Source organism: Eretmochelys imbricata, chromosome 7 (genome assembly GCF_965152235.1).
Source record: "Eretmochelys imbricata isolate rEreImb1 chromosome 7, rEreImb1.hap1, whole genome shotgun sequence".
Lineage (NCBI taxonomy): Eukaryota > Metazoa > Chordata > Testudines > Cheloniidae > Eretmochelys > Eretmochelys imbricata.
In genome coordinates, this window is record NC_135578.1 from 31,526,692 (window position 1) to 31,543,197 (window position 16,506).

The window sequence follows — 16,506 nt, forward strand, 5'->3', positions numbered from 1 at the left end:
GTGTATGCAGGGGGGCTATGTCTGCCCATCACCATAGTAACAGGGCACCTTTATGTAAAAATGACTAGGGAAGCCCAGACTGGCCTTTCCTGGAATCTCTGCTGCTCCTTTTCCCCGCAGTGCCTGAAGGCCCCCCATTGCATGTGGGGGTGATTAGAATAACAATTTTACCCCAGACTCCTGCAATGCCCAGGAAGGCCGGGGGCGGGCAGGTTCCCTGGCTCCAAGTGTCCCTGTCCTTTACAGCTGTGCAATGTGAGCCTGGCGTTGCACCCCTATAATTTAAATCCAGATGGGACCATGAGATCATCTAGTCTGACCCAGGCCTGAGCCTCACTCAGGTTGCCCTGTGCTGAGCCCCATGACTTGTGTCTGACTAACGCGTCTCTCGTGATTGGCTCCAAGGGGGAGGAAGGGGCGGACCGTCCTGCCCCCAGGGGGACGCCAGCCGGCTGCCTTGCTCCCTCCCCCAGCCTGGCCCGCGGGCACCATCCAACAGGGCCCAGCGCCGTGCTGGGCGGAGCCAGCGTGACCTCGCCCTGCGCTGGTGACAGGCTTCAGCCCTGATCCCTGCTGCGTTCGCCCCGCTGCAGCCCTCGGCCTCATGACGCACCCCTGGAGCAGAGCGCTGGGCCCGGGACCCTCTGCCGCCCGCCCCGCAGGAGAGGTTTGTCGGGGGCTTGCCTGAAAATGTGCCTGTGGCCCGTCCCCTCCTCCCCGCGTCCCGGTGTCCGTCCCTGCTGCCCTGGGACCTACCTCCCCGCGGCTCCCAGCCGCCCGCTCCCGGGCTCCCAGTGCTCCTCACCCCTTGGATCTGCTCCGTCCCCGGGCTCCCAGTGCTCCTCACCCCTTGGATCTGCTCCGTCCCCGGGCTCCCAGTGCTCCTCACCCCTTGGATCTGCTCCGTCCCCGGGCTCCCAGTGCTCCTCACCCCTTGGATCTGCTCCGTCCCCGGGCTCCCAGTGCTCCTCACCCCTTGGATCTGCTCCGTCCCCGGGCTCCCAGTGCTCCTCACCCCTTGGATCTGCTCCGTCCCCGGGCTCCCAGTGCTCCTCACCCCTTGGATCTGCTCTGTTCCCGGGCTCCCAGTGCTCCTCACCCCTTGGATCTGCTCTGTTCCCGGGCTCCCAGTGCTCCTCACCCCTTGGATCTGCTCTGTTCCCAGGCTCCCAGCCTCCCCCTCCCGGCTCCCAGTGCTCCTCACCCCTTGGATCTGCTCCGTCCCCGGGCTCCCAGCCTCCCCTCCTGGACTCCCAGTGCTCCTCATCCTGTAGATCCTCTCCGTCCCCGGGCTCCCAGCCTCCCCCTCCCGGCTCCCAGTGCTCCTCACCCCTTGGATCTGCTCCGTCCCTGGGCTCCCAGCCTCCCCCTCCCGGCTCCCAGTGCTCCTCACCCCTTGGATCTGCTCCGTCCCCGGGCTCCCAGCCTCCCCTCCTGGACTCCCAGTGCTCCTCATCCTGTAGATCCTCTCCGTCCCCGGGCTCCCAGCCTCCCCCTCCCGGCTCCCAGTGCTCCTCATCCTGTAGATCCTCTCCGTCCCTGGGCTCCCAGCCTCCCCCTCCCGGCTCCCAGTGCTCCTCACCCCTTGGATCTGCTCCGTCCCTGGGCTCCCAGCCTCCCCCTCCCGGGCTCCCAGTGCTCCTCACCCCTTGGATCTGCTCCGTCCCCGGGCTCCCAGTGCTCCTCACCCCTTGGATCTGCTCTGTTCCCAGGCTCCTAGCCTCCCCCTCCCGGCTCCCAGTGCTCCTCACCCCTTGGATCTGCTCCGTCCCTGGGCTCCCAGCCTCCCCCTCCCGGCTCCCAGTGCTCCTCACCCCTTGGATCTGCTCCGTCCCCGGGCTCCCAGCCTCCCCTCCTGGACTCCCAGTGCTCCTCATCCTGTAGATCCTCTCCGTCCCTGGGCTCCCAGGCTCCCAGTGGTCCTCACATCCCTTGGATCTACTCCCCCCAGGCTCTCAGAGACATGCCCCCCTTGCCTCTGGGACTTGCCCACCCACCGCTGGGACCAGTTCTCTCCTGGGCTCTAAGCACTCCCCTCAATAGCAGGGATTCACTCCCCCCAGGCTCCCAATGCCCTGCACCCTCTACCCTGGGATCCAATCCCCACTGGGCTCCCAGCGCCCCACCCTCCAGCACCTGCCCCCTGGGCTCCCAGCATCCTCCTTCCCTTGCCCCTAGCACCTGCTCCTCATCCATTTGTGAACTTGTTGCCTGGGGAAAGATCATTTCCTTCCCCCGCAACAGGTGCTCAAGCTGGGAGTTCTCCATCCTTGCTGGGAAGGGCTGGGGCTGCTGGCTGCAGCCTGGAAATAATTGTCTTGAAGGGTGGTGGTGCCTGAGCTGGTGGCTGGGCTGGTGATTGGTTATTCGGGCCACTGTTCTCTCCTCTTTCACACCAGGCAAGGGAAAGCGTCTGGGGCTCATGGAGCCGATAGAGAAACAGATCCTCCCCAGCCCCCCGCGCACACGGGGGCAAAGCGAGCCTGAAGCGCTGCCTGGAGTGTGTGTCACAGCAGCCTTGGGTAAGTAGCAGTGGGAGGTGCAAAGGGGGGTGGGGGTGGGTTTAGCCTGATTCCACACTCCCACAATCCGAGTGTGCAGTGCAGCTGGACGTGTGTGTCACATTTGCATGACTGGTGATGTGAGGCACAATGCAGGGGACAGGGGAACCAGCCGAGTCTCCCCAGGGGCTCAAAGAGCTGCACAATGAGGGCTCAGATGGCTCCTATTGCCCATTTTGTCCATGTAAATGGGGGAAGTAGACATGACTCCCCCCCTCCCACCCCAAGAAACACCCCCTTGGCTAGCACGTGACTGCTCTCTGGACTCGTGACCAGCCCCTGCCCCTGTTGTAGGGCGTGGATTGGGGGTGTGGCTCTTCTCCAAGCTCTAGGAAGCCAAGTGTAAATTACAGCAGCCTCAAGGCTGCTCTACCCCACATTAGGAAGTGGGGGGTAAGAATATGGGAAGTGCAGAGGGGACTTAAAGCCTCATCTGTGTCCCCCCATTCCTGCCCGACTGCTGAGAACCAGACCGTGTATGTACAGTGGAGACCATGGGAGAGATTCCCCTCATCCAAGGTGAGGCTCTATCCCAGCATGTCAGGGATCAGCTGCCTCAACCAGATAAAGGAGGGAGGGTACAGGTCCCCCCATGTTAATTCATCCCAGCTCCCATTACCAGGGGGTGATTCCTTTGGATGACTGGGGATCTGGCCGGACTGTCCTAACCCTGCTGCTAGGGACAGTGAATACCAGACTTCCCTGAATCTGCCCTTCAGGTGTCTTCCCCTACATCAGTGAGATCTGGGGCAGGCAGCAGCCTGCATGGATCATTCAGTCCTGTGACCTGCCACCAAGGTAACCCCATTGTGATGGGTTCGCTTGTCATGACTAGGCTGAGCCCCCACCCAGCTCCCTACACCCATGGGCCGCAGCCTGGCCTCAGCACCCACCTCTCTGTCTCTGTAGATGCATCAGTGAGCTGTGGCTCTGCACAGTCTGCCTTCGAGACCCTAAGGCCTGTAGACGACGAGATGAAAAGAAGCCTGAAAACAGAGGCCCGCGGCTCGTTGAAAACATTCCCTGCCATTGTGAGCATTGTAGGCACAAACGGGGCCCAGGCAAGATGTGCAGTGCCCACCATGCTCTCACTGTGTCTGTGCAGTGCCCGGTGCCCCAGGTCCAGCTCTGTGCCTGGGGATCCAGGATGCTACCACAGTAGGAATAATCAGTACTACTGATCATTCATAATTAATTGGGCCCTAGCTATCTATTGAGCTTTGGGTTTTATCCTGCTGCCTAGCACTGTAGCATCTGGGTGCCTGCCCTGTAAAATCAATGGCAGTAGGGGTCTTTCTGCTACTTCCGCCAGTACCTTCCCCTCTCCTCCCTGCCCCTCGGTTCAGGGTCTGTTGTGCTGTACAGAACCCTGATCTCTGCTGAGGTCTGCACACTGCCTGGCACACAGTGGGGGCCTTGATCTCAGTGGCGGGTCTGTGCAGTGCCTGACTCCTCAGTCCTGAATGAGATCAGATTAGGATTAGGCTCTGCACAGGATCCCAGCTGAGAGACAGCCTCTACCCCCAAAGAATTTACAATCAAAACAGACAAAGGAGGGGAAACAAAGTCAGAGACCTGTTCATGGCAAAGCTGGGGCAAGGAACCAGGTGTCTTGAGTCTTAGCCAGTTCGCTACCCATTAGACCACCCAGCCTCCCCTGGAAAGCGACCAGCGGCTCCCTGAGTCTGGATGGCAGTCAAACCCGGAACAGGAAAGATGCGCAGTGGAAAGGTCTTAAGAAAGGTTAGATGAGTTGTTGACTTGGCCTCCCCCCCCCCCCCCGCAGTTCAAACTGGGTATGGAATGGCCTTGCCACGTGTCGTGCAGCCTGGGGCACTCTGGCTCCCATTTTGCTGCACTTGTGCATGTTTTTCCCTTTCTCCTCGGCTCTCTGGCATTTCTCCAACCTCAGCACTTTAGCCCATTGTGTGTCTCTCCCACTGCTAGGAGGCCCTGGTTGGGGAGCCAGGCTCCAGAGGCTGGAAACCGCGGCCACTCCAGCCTGGAAGCTTTGATCCAACGCGTTGGAAAAGGAGATAAGGCACAATATTCCCCCCACCGAGGCTGATGTAATAATAATATAAGACCACCTAGCTCTTACATAGCACATTTCATCCCTGGCTCTCAAAGTACTTTACAAAGGAGGTCAATATCATCAGCCCCATTATACAAATGGGGAAACCGAGGCACAGAGCAGGGAAGTGACTCGCCCAAGGTCACCCTGCAGGCCAACAGCCAAACTGGGAATAGAATTTAGGTCTCCTGATCCCAATCCAGTGCTCTATCTGCTAGACCCCGCTGCTCTGAAGAGAAACCAGAGTGGTGGATGCGAATTGGGTGGTATCCCTTTACAGCATCCAGAAGCCTTCTTACGGGGTTCCCTGTGTTCTAACTTCTTCCTGCCCCAGCATGCCCACATGGTGGTATTGCTTTTTGCAGTGACTGGCACGTTTTCAGCCTCTGCCTGAATTTTCTCACCATTTCAACAGTCTGGCCTCACACCCTCCATCGTTTGCATTGTTAGACTGTGAACTACTGTATGAATCATGCAGGACGTCCCGCCACATTGTGCATCTGTGCCAGGCCTGACCATAACATACCTCCCCCATTTCCTCCCCTGCAGGCGGAGCTGGAACTGGGGGACATGATTGAGATCTTCCGCTTCGGATACCAGCACTGGGTCATCTACGTGGGAGACGGCTACGTTGTTCACCTGGCCCCCCCCAGTAAGGCAGCAGATGGGCCTGATTTCACCATTGCCCAGCCCCCTTACGCCACTGTTCACACCAGTGCAAAGTGCTACCACTCTGCTTGATGGAGCAGGGCGACTTGAGACAAGAATAGAATCGGGGGGGAAGGGGCTTAATGGTGAGAGCAGGGGGGCTGGGAGTCAGGATACCTGTGCTTTAGCCCCAGTTCTGGATGGGGAGTGGGGCCCAGTAGTTGGGGGGGGGGTAGGAATTGGCATTCCTGGGTTCCATTCCCAGCTACCCTTCACAGTGTCTCTCTCTCATCCCAAGGTGAGATACCCGGGGTGAGCTTTGCCAGCCTGATGTCCACGCTGACCAACAAGGCCCTAGTGAAGAAGGAGCGTCTCCTGGATGTGGTAGGGAAGCACCGCTACCGAGTTAACAACAAGCATGACAGGAAGTTCCCCCCACTGCCATCAGGGAAGATCGTGCAGGCCGCCGAGCAGCTGGTGGGCCAGGAGATGCTCTACAAAGTCACCAGTGAGAACTGTGAGCACTTCGTCACTGAGCTGAGATACGGCGTGGCCAGGAGTGACCAGGTGCGGGGGCTGGCTCCCTGATCCTGACAGGATGCCTGGGTTCTCCCCCAGCTCTGGGAGGGGTGAGGGGTCTAGTGGCTAGAGCAGAAAGACCTGTGAGTCAGGCCTTTTGAATTCTCTGCTCAGCTCCCTGAGCATCCCTGGGCCACTCACTTCCCCCTCTCTCTCTCTGCCTGTTTCCCCATTTGTAATAACCCTAACTTAGGGGTAAGAGGCAAAGGATGCTGGGGTGGGGAGCATTTGGGATTGAGGGGCCCAGGGCTGAGATCAGGATCCCACACTGGTCCCTCCTTGCTTTGCACTGGGGCAATTTAGCATCCAGTATAACTTGGTGTAATTGGTCCAGGTGGCATTGCAGACCTCTAATGCTCTGCAAACATCATCCCTCACTCTTCCAGGTGCTTTTCATCTGCAGAGCTCAATGTGCTTTACAAACTAGGTCAGTATCATCACCCCCATTTTACAGATGGGGAAACTGAGGCACAGAATGGGGGAAGTGACTCACCTAACAGAGCTGAGAATAGAACCCTGGGGTCCTGAGTCCCAGTCCTGTGCTCTAGCCACTAGGCCCCATTGCCATCATTCATCAGCCTGTCTGTCCCCTCCTCCTGATCCCCTTCCTCTCTTGTCCTACAGGTGCGGGATGTCCTGGTGGGGGTGAGCGTCGCTGGGCTGGGGCTGGCTGCTCTGGGCCTCCTTGGGGTTGCAGTCCAAAGGAGAAGACGCCAGAACCAGTAACGGACCTGAATGGATCAGAGGGGTTTGGGGTTTTTTGGTTGTTTTTTTTTTTTTTTTTGATCCAAGCAGAAGAGACTTTGCAGCCGTTTTGGGGGTGTGGTGGGAACTTCATTTGTGTTGCTCTGTCCCCTCTTTCGGGCGAACACCCTCCCCATCCCCTGCCGGCATCAGCACAAGAATAAAACCAGGAGATTGGTACAAAGTCACCTGGATCGTGGCCTGTGTGGTGGTGGGGTGTGTGGTGGATTCAACCAAGTGGGGGAGCTGGCCCATGCTGGGGTCTTTCTGCCCAGTGGGGGCACTATTTGTGAAGGTGGATGGGTTTGCTGGGGAGTTCAGGGGGCTCTGACGCCCACTGCTGGATCGGCTTCTTTATAACCTCCCAGTCCCTCTGTGGTCAGGTGACACCTTCCTCAGCCTGTCCAGGTGATCCCAGCCCACAGCCGGGTGACTTTGTTGCCAGGCGACCTCGCCCTGATAAACCAGTTCAGCTGACTCAGAGCTAGCCTGATGTTTAGAGCGGGTCTGTTTCAAAGGTTGTGCACTTAGCCAGTGATGCTCCCTTACCAGCCCTTTGCCACCAGCTGTGGGGGTTTCAGCCCAGTGGGAGGTCACAGGACAATGGAGACAGTAAAGAAGCTGACATCGACACATGCAGAGAACACCCCCTGTCAAACAGAAGTCTTAAGCCATACATACACATTCCCTGGATCATCACAACCGGCCCCTGCCCTGAAGAGTTTACAATCTAAATAGACAAAATGAACACAGCACACCTGGCCCAATACGGCCCTTATCCCGGTCAGGGCCTGTGAAGCATTCAGCACGGTGTGGGCCCTTACCGTGGTCAGGCCCTCTGGTCGTTACCGTAATATAAACCATAGAAATGACTCTCTCCAGTGTAAGTGACCCTCACTAGCCTCGGCGTCTGGATTCTGTATTTCTGATGTAACTAATTTTCCCTAATAACACCTGGATGGTAGGTATGCACTTTGTGTTGGATGTCGGTACCTTGGGTACATAACCGGGGGGCAGTGAGTAGGAGCGAGGTGGTGGTTTTATCTGTGAATATGGCCTTGGAGAGACCAACCGTGGAAAGCTGTATTCGTTTCTGGGGTGCATATTTTAAAAAGGACATTGAGATATTGGAGAGGATGCAGAAAAGAGCCAGAGAAATTATTTGAGGTTTGGAGAAAATACCTAGCAGTAAGAGATCTTGGCAACTCAATCTGTTCGCTGTCTCTAAAGGCGGATCAAGGGATGACTTGATCACGGGGTGTGTGTCTCATTGTGGGGTGCAATTCAGACCAGTGAGAGGCTCTATCACTTATTATAATATACCCCTGGGGGCCCCAGAAAGCTTCTGCTACTTGTGGCTGCCTGCATAGGACACACACACAGCCTGCAGCCAGCACTCCCTATTCTGTAAGCCGTGCAGCTCAGATTCAACCACTTTGACTCAACAGCCTGCCAGGAGTTATCACAGACACGAGCTTGTCTTACCAGCCTTGGTTGATATTAGCAGGTGACTCCAACAAACACCCCAGTCACAAACCTTCCCAAACCCATCTGCTCTGAAATGTCCCGCCCTCTCCTGCATCATCCAGAGGAATTATAAGATCCATTTGCTCCTTTAAAGAGACAAAAGCCAATGGCTACAAGCCAATAAAAGCATCTAAAAGTCAAAAATACATCTAAAAATACATCTAAAAAGCATCTAAAAATACAAGCATCTAAAAGTCAAAAACTTGATCTAGCGTTGTTCAGGATGGCTTTTCTCACCCCCACTCTTCCAGCAGCGTGGTGGCTGACACCCCCAGGCGGCAAGATCTTCTCCACAAGCCCCAAAGTGCTGATTCCTTTGTCTTCTTAGGTGAAAGAGAAAACTGGGGCACTACCAATAGGAACCTCAACCCTAGTACCCTACCCATAGCAATCCTAATGCTAGGGCGAGGAGTCCTACCCATAGGAAACCTAGCCCTAGCTCCGAGTACCCTCAGGGTTCCTATGGGCAGGGTACTCGGAGCTAGGGTAAGGGTTCCTATGGGTAGGGTACCCCGCCCTCGGGTTAGAGTTCAGCTGGGTAGGGCTCCCCGCCTAGCGTTAGGGTTCCTTTGGGTAGGGTACTTGTAGCTAGGGTTAGGGTTGCTATCGGTAGGGCTCCCGGCCTAGGGTTCGTGTTCCTATGGGTGGGGTTTTGGAACTAGGGTTTGGGTTGCTATGGGTAGGGCTCCCGGCCTAGGGTTCGTGTTCCTATGGGTGGGGTTTTGGAACTAGCGTTTGGGTTGCTATGAGTAAGGCTCCCGGCCTAGGGTTTGTGTGCCTATGGGTGGGGTTTTGGAACTAGGGTTTGGATTGCTATGGGTAAGGCTCCTGGCCTATGGTTTGTGTTCCTGTGGGTGGGGTACTTGGAACTAGGGTTAGGTGTTTTCTGTCCCTTTCTTTTACAGTCTAGTGAAACTTTGAGAATGATTCTTTTTAAGTTTACACCGCAAAATAAAACGTAGTGAAGCTGTGAGGAAGGCAGCATGGAGTCTGCTGGTGGTGAAGGCACCCTGCTTTTTCTTTCCCCACTGGTGCTGGCTAAAATGCAGATTGTTCTGTTTCTTGCGATCTCCCCTTTGTTAGTTTGATGGCTGTTTACAGCTTATGTTTAAAATTAGGTTAAACCCACATTCCTTTATTTATCGATGCCCCCTGACGTGCCTGCTTTAATCACACGTCAGTCATAGTCCCTGCAATATTCATAACTCTTCCTACCCACTGTGTACATGCATCACGCAAGAATATTAATGCTCAGTGAGTTATTGGTTTGCAAACGATACCTCACAAGGCCGCTATTTTATACGAAGATTATTGCAATAGTGGGTAGCGAGTGAATACAGTGGTGTTTTAGGGTCACAATAAGTAACTTCATGGGGTGAGGAGCACAGGTATTAAAGGACACTGTAGCCTGGTGGAGAGAGACAGAATGAGAACCAAAGGCTAAGTTACAGCCAGACACATTCCACTGACAAACAAGGCATCAGTGTTTCTCAGGGAAGGCGATTTCCCATTGGAACCACTTACCAGAGGAAGGGATGGATTCTCCAGCTCTTGACCTCTTCAAATAAAATCTGGATGCCTCCCTGCAAGATGCTTTAATCAAACACACTTTATTGGGCTCAGTACAGCGAGGATGTGGTGAAATTCTCCAGTCTGTGCTGTGCAAGAAGTCAGACTGGATGAGCTCATCATGGTCCCTTCTGACCTTAAACTCTATGACGCTATGAACCTACAGAACTCATTGCTGAAATGAGACATACTGGCTCTCTCAAGGTGCACGTGCACCTCTTTCCTTTGATCACACACGTGGGGATGGATGGGAGAAGGGCTAAGAAGGGACAGATCCCTTCCCCCTGTTATCTTGCTCCCCACTTCCCTGAACCAGCCAGTCCTGCTCTCCTCATGGTTTTAATCTCATTATATGCTAAAGTACAATGGCTTTGTCTTGGCGATAGAATTGAGTGAAATCTGTTTAACATCTCACCTTTAAATCCTAAGCAAGACAAGGCCTGAGTTGCGTTGAAAAACACAGTAGCCCCAACCCTGAAGCAGGGGTATAATACCTTAAAAACATGGTAGCTCCTAGGTTTTGACACCCTTAAAATGGTTTAAGTAGCCGTGGTTAACAAGGTGTTACATGTTTATTTAAATGCAGGATTGCACTGCACACAGATGATTTCCCCTAGTCTAGACCTGGTGCCTGGTCACGAGGGAAGCAGCCTGTGTTCTGCACTCCTGAAAGCCGATGGGTGGCAGTTTTCACAGGCGTTGGCAGGTCAGGGCAAAGGCTATGGGGAATCTAGGGTTTACTCTGACTGCCTAACTCATGTGAAAGCTACAAAGTGCCTTGTCATCACTACTGTGTGACAGCTAACATGAATTAGGGCCTCACTTTTTTTTTTTTAAACGAGCAAAGTCACAATCTTTATTTGGCTCTATGCTGCTGATTAGGCACCGCCCAGCAGACACCAGTTCTCCAACGCCAAAGGAAACCAAAAGTGAAGTCCCGGCGCAGAGAGTAGAGGAGTGACACAGAGAAACTCACTCGGCCTTCCAGAGCTGTGGAGATGCCCCCGCTGTTTGTGAGTATCCCCATGCAGAAAGCCATGGCCAAATCGCTTCTAAGGCTCTGGGTCCCTTTGGGCAGCGGTTCTCAACCTTTCCAGACAGCTGTTCTCCTTTTAGGAGTCTGATTCCAGCTCCCAGTGGCGGGGCTTGGGCTTCAGCTCCAGCACCCCTGGCTGAAGCCTGTAACTTAGCTTCACGGGGCCCTCTGTGGAGTGGGCAGAATAAACAAGTCATTGTCTGAATGACATTTTAGTTTGCACTGATTTCGCCAGCGCTTTTTGTGTAGCCTGTTGTAAAACTAGGCAACTATCCAGCTGAGTTGACATCCCCCCTGGAAGAGCTCTGGGGTACACATACGCCTGGTTGAGAACCACTGCCTTCGGGATGTCAGTGGGGAGCCTGACACGCACCAGCTCTGCTTGGGAACCCGTGCTAAAACTAGCAGGGTGGACCTTGTGGCCCAGGCGGTGGTTCAGGCTAGCCACGCAAGCAAAGACCCAGGATGTCAGGCGGGCTTGGAGGCAGGTGGCTATCCCGAGACACTGCTCATGCTGCAATGGCCACGTTGCTATTTTTAGCGCGCTCGCTGGAGCGGAGTTAGCGTGTGTCAGTTACCCCCAGGCTGGGAGGAATGGTGCCAGCTGCCGTGCAGACATCCCCTTCACGTGAGCTTGGCTCAACGCTTGGGCTGGCTGCTCTGGGCGCAGTTTCCTACAGGAGCTGCAGGGAGGTGGTCGCTGGGGCCTCCCGCTGGACAGCGGCTCAGAGTCCCAGGGGAGCTAGTCCTGATGCCAGGTGTCTCCTGAGGGCGGAGAGAGGAGCCCAGGTCCCTGGCTAGGGGGAAGCTGGATAGTGTCAGATGGACAGCTCTCCCCAGCTCCCATGTCCTCCTCTGCCTGGCCTAGCGTTCCTGCTTGGGGGTGGGGGAGGGCAGTAGAGGGTGGTTAGTGGGGCATAGGGGGAGCTGGTGGGAGAGATTAACAGGGAAGAGAGGGGTGGGAGGCACCAGCGGGGTGGAGGGAAAGTGAGAGATGGGGGTGTTAGCAGGGGAGCTGGAGGATTAGCAGTGGGAGCTAGGAGTTTTCAGTAGCAAGGGGAGCCAGTGGGGGTTAATGGAGGTAGGAGAAGCTGGCAGAGGGGATTAGCAGGGGATGGGGGAGCGGGGGGGGGGTTAGCAGCAGTCAGGGTGGAGGCAGCGGAGGGGAGAATGGACGGAGGATCTGGTGGGGGATTAGTAGGGGGAGGCAGTGAGGGGGTTTTGTGGGCATCTGGGGGGTTAGAGGGTTCAGGGGCAGCCAGTCTGGGGGTACTATCAGGGCTTCCTCTGAGCATTCAGTTTCACTTGGCTCTCACTCCTGCAGGAGGAACCAAACCCTGGGGACCTGCTAGAGATTTTTCGCTTTGGATACCAACACTGGGCCCTCTATGTAGGAAATGGTTACGTCATCCACCTGGCCCCCCCCAGTAAGGAATGGCCCTCAATGAGGGAGGAGGGGAGCTGAGCCTGGGGGGCGGGAATTGGCCTGGGCAGGGCAGAGGTGTTGGGCATCTCAGGCGGTGAGGGGGGCAGGGGGCTCCATACCAGACGGGGGTACGTTCACTGTGATCCAGCAGGAAATCTGGCCTGGATTATCATGAGTCATTGTGGGGTGCCTCTATTTACTGGGACTGCCTGAGTTTCTGAGCCCCGGCGAGTCAGGCAGCAGGTTGAGGGACACGGGGAGACTGGGTTGAGGGGGTGGATGGGGTGTCTCAGGCTAGGCACCTCCACAAACGGAGATGCCCCTAAAAATTACTAGCTTTTGAAAGCATCACCCTGTGCCTCTGCCCGCCCAAGCCTGCGTGACGCTCAGATGGCCCCAACGTGCCCCCCAGCCCCAGGCCTGCCCCGTAGGCATGGGTCACACTCCCAGCCACTGCCTTCAGGGACAAGGCTCTTCAATCCTGTGACCTGGGAGAGGGGAACCCAATGCCAGTCTGGCTCCTGCATTAGGAAGATGGTGGGAACCCAATGCCAGCTGCTAGAACGAAACAGTACTCTCACGGAGCCGTGTGCCAACCCAGTGATGGGGACAGATCCGACTGGCATAGGAGCTGTGGGAAATCTGAGAGCTAGAGAGAGGGTAGGTATGCGGAAGGATGGCTGGATAGCTAGAGGCGTGTGTCCGGGGATGGCTGGATAACTAGCTAGAGAGGGTGTATGCAGCTCTATACATCGACAGACGTGGATAGATAGGAACATATAGCAATGGATAGACGGGTGTGTGTATGGGGATGGATGGGTGGATAGAGAGGGATGGATAGAGAGGGTGTACGGATGGGATAGATAGAGAGTGGTATATGGATGGTTAGATCAGCTGGACAATTGGCACCCCCAGGTGAGTACGCAGGAGCTGGCTCCTCCAGCATCATGTCCGTGCTGACCGACCGAGCCATTGTGAGGAAGGACCGTCTCCGGTACGTTGCTGGTGGTGACAGGTACCGAGTCAACAACAAGTATGACGGGAGGTGCTCGCCGCTGCCAGTCAGCAAGATCCTTATGGAGGCCGAGTCTCTGGTGGGCCAGGAGATGCTGTACAGCGTCACCAGCGAGAACTGCGAGCACTTCGTCACCAAGCTGCGCTATGGCCAGCCCATGTGTGACCAGGTACGTACAGGTGGCCCTCTCACGTGCTTGTCACTGCCTTCCTGAAGGGTGGGCTTGGTGTAAGCCAGCCACACCTACTTGGTCAGGGTCTGGGCAGCACCCGGCACAACAGGGCCCGGATCTCCCTCAGGGTCTGGGCAGCACCCGGCACAACAGGGCCCGGATCTCCCTCAGGGTCTGGGCAGCGCCCATCACAACAGGGCCCGGATCTCCCTCAGGGTCTGGGCAGCGCCCATCACAACAGGGCCCGGATCTCCCTCAGGGTCTGGGTGCTCCTTGTGCTGTGCAGCAACTGTTAGAGCCCTGGATTAGTCCTTCCTTGTGGAGGACTGGTCACCAGGCTGGTGCATGGGCCCAGCCTTTGGATCCCCCGTGTTTTCAAGCAGCGTCTAGTCACTGCCTCTAGTCCTGGCCTTGCTGGCACATGGCCAAGGTACCCCTCCTTGAGATCGTAGGACTCCTGAGCCCAGCTGCCCTAAAACTAGTGCTAACCCCCCCAATCTCCCCAGTAGCTTCTCTACACACCCCAGTAGCTCCACCCAGGTTTATAATTTAGCCCTTTGGGGACTGTGTTGCAGATAAAGCAAGGATGCTTTGCAAAGGAAAGCAAATGCAAATGCTTTGCAAAGGAACTTAACCACACTCTCTCTCCCCCTTTTTGGGAGGCACAAGAGCGCTACAGATTTGTGGAAAACGCACCCAACACCTGAACGCAATTCCCTTCCTTGGAGCCCTGCCGACTCCTGAGAGTCTCTTGGGTTCTGGTCAGTGTTGTTCAGGGAGGCCAGGGCACTCCTGCTCAGCCTCCTGGTTCTGCAATGGCCTGGCCCCTTGGCTAGAGCCCATTGCTTTGAGAAGCCACTTCTGGAATCTCTTTCCCGCCTCTCTTATGCTGGGCTTTTCCATGCTCGGGTCCCGCTGTGTGCTGTTGGGCACAGGAGCTGTTAAACGTCCATGACAAAGAACGCCTCAGTGGTGAGGAAACTGAGGCAGGGAATGGCGTGTGGGTGTTGGGTCTACCTGGATCTGTAGATCTCTTGTGCTGTCTGTATAGTGATGGTTGCAAAAATCCTTCTGCAAGTCTGTGTCTGCTGCCTTCCACTGTCATGTGTCTCAAAGGGTTAAACTATAAACCAGAGTGTCCTGCCCACAGGTGGGGTTCTGGGAAAGTACCGGCATAAGCTACTGGGGTGTCTTTGGGCCGGGGGAACACTGTAGGCCTAAGGTACCTGGGGTCCAGGGTCCCACTTCAGACAGTCTGTGCCCAGGAACTGGGTCAGAGAGACCAAGGAAAGGGACAGTGACTGAAGTCTGCCCAGACAAAGGAGAGTGTAAAAAACACACAGCAGCCTGGTGAGTGTCCAGCAGGGGGCGCACTGCCTTGCCCAGGGCAGGCTAGTTGAGGGTGATGGCGTTGTTCCAGCTTTTCTGACACAGTCTATTTTCTGCCACTGAATGGATGGCCTGATCTGCACAGATGGTGGCTGAACACTAGCTGTCCTTGTAAACTCAGTGGGCATGGACATAGTCCCCAGACCGGGGCTCCCTGGCAGCTAGCTGACTGGCTCCCCTTTCTGTCCCGCAGGTCAGGGACACCATGCTGACCGTGGGTGCCGCAGGGCTGGGTCTGGCTGCTCTGGGGATCATCGGAGTCATGGTCACAAGGTCCAGGCGTCAGAACCAATAGCACTGACTCCCCTCTGGACCCAAGGCCTGGAGCCTCTGCTGCAGTGGCCCTCAGAGCGGGCTCCTCGTAGGGAGCAAGCTGGACTGGCCAGCATCATCCTGTCCTTTGTATGTCATCAGGTTTTTTGGACTAGACATCTCATTTAAAATAAACGAATCTATCCTCACACATTCCTCTCTGTCTGCTCATTCCAATTTCACCCAGATATGTGCGGTGTGGGGAATGGTACTCAGATCCCCGTAAATACCCACCCTGCGGGGTGGATTGTGGTGCTGAGTCTATGTGCTGCTCTCCTGGTTTGGTGACTCTTGAGTCATGTAGGCCCGAGGGCCAATCAGTAGGATTGCCAACTTTCCCATTTCTCAAAACCGGACGTTACAGCAGCTCCCACCAGGGATCCTCCCCCACCCGGCAAGGGGCCAGGCCCCTCTCTCTTACCCTGGCGGGAGCTCCTCTGGGCCCGCATCCCGCTCGCTCAGGGGCCAGGGCAAAGTGCAACCAAAGATGCCTGCCTCCAGCTGGGGGCAGACCAGCCCCTCCCCAAGCTCCCCTCTCCTGCCTGGCAGGTGCTGCTCTATCCTGGGATCCAGCTGATGCCGCCAGGCCTGATCCTGCTGGGGGGGAGAGGGGAAGGAGCTGTGCCACCCCATTTTTGCACCCCCCTGCTGGCTCTGCACCAATGGCAGCTGTGCCTCTGCCCTAGACGATTACAGTAACTGGACATTTGGTGTCCACTCAGTACTTCAGACTGTAAATAGAATCAATCCCCTTAAAACTGGGTCAAAAACCGAACACCGGCTGGCAACCCTACCAATCAGTCCAGGCTGTGGGGTACCCCTAAGTCCACATAATGGCCCGGCCATAGGGACTTATGACTGGAAGGGGCCTCCTGGTGTAGCCCCCCCAGAGCTAGCTTCAGCATTTATTTTATTCAGCAGTACCGCAAGGAACCTACAGGCCTGTTTCCTGTAAGACGCTGACTTCAGCAGTTCCCATAAGGCTTGAGGCCTGTGAACTGTGGCACAGATAAATGACCTAAGGGTCACCCTTAAGTTTGGGGAAACTGCGAATAGTGTTTAAGGTGAAGTTTGTCCATTACGACAGCAGCCAACCACAGAAACCCGAGCTAACATCAGCTTTGGGGATATTTTAGGCTGGGAACATCTGCAGATGTCCGACCACAAGAGGGCCATGGCAATGAACTGATGGATATAATAATGAGTTGAGATCCTTAATCTACTAACCCATCAGAGAAGGGCACCACCACACTGGTAGGGTGAGGAAATATAAGGAATGGGGGAAGAACCCCTACTGAATATGCATTAGGCATAGTGGCATCAGCGCAACATATGGGCAGGAGGCGAGAGAGAGCTGTAGCCCTTGGGAGGTGCCAGAATGATGGCCACTGGTGACGAGGAGGAAGGTGATGAGGAAGATAACGGCTAACATTTCAGGTTGTTCTGCAAGGGAT

At 55.7% G+C, this 16,506-nt stretch overlaps 2 protein-coding genes across 4 annotated transcripts; both read left to right on the forward strand.

Annotated features, from left to right (window-relative positions):
- The first annotated feature begins 498 nt into the window (after positions 1–498).
- LOC144267229 (phospholipase A and acyltransferase 3-like) lies at positions 499–6,794 on the forward strand. Of its 3 annotated transcripts, none has more exons than XM_077820945.1 (6): positions 499–667; positions 2,400–2,522; positions 3,471–3,592; positions 5,185–5,287; positions 5,582–5,850; positions 6,487–6,794. In XM_077820945.1, the coding sequence occupies exons 2-6, from the start codon at positions 2,423–2,425 to the stop codon at positions 6,586–6,588; spliced, it is 696 nt and encodes a 231-aa protein (XP_077677071.1). In that variant the 5' UTR covers positions 499–667; positions 2,400–2,422; the 3' UTR covers positions 6,589–6,794. The 3 variants fall into 3 exon arrangements, with proteins under 3 accessions (XP_077677071.1, XP_077677072.1, XP_077677073.1); XM_077820946.1 differs by lacking the exon at positions 499–667 and adding an exon at positions 3,281–3,359; XM_077820947.1 differs by lacking the exons at positions 499–667; positions 2,400–2,522; positions 3,471–3,592 and adding an exon at positions 3,627–4,304.
- Positions 6,795–10,585: 3,791 nt separating this feature from the next.
- LOC144267230 (phospholipase A and acyltransferase 3-like) lies at positions 10,586–15,203 on the forward strand. The gene is made up of 4 exons (XM_077820948.1): positions 10,586–10,715; positions 12,063–12,165; positions 13,080–13,348; positions 14,934–15,203. Exons 1-4 carry the CDS (start codon positions 10,701–10,703, stop codon positions 15,033–15,035), a joined length of 489 nt encoding a protein of 162 aa, XP_077677074.1. The 5' UTR covers positions 10,586–10,700; the 3' UTR covers positions 15,036–15,203.
- Positions 15,204–16,506: the final 1,303 nt, after the last annotated feature.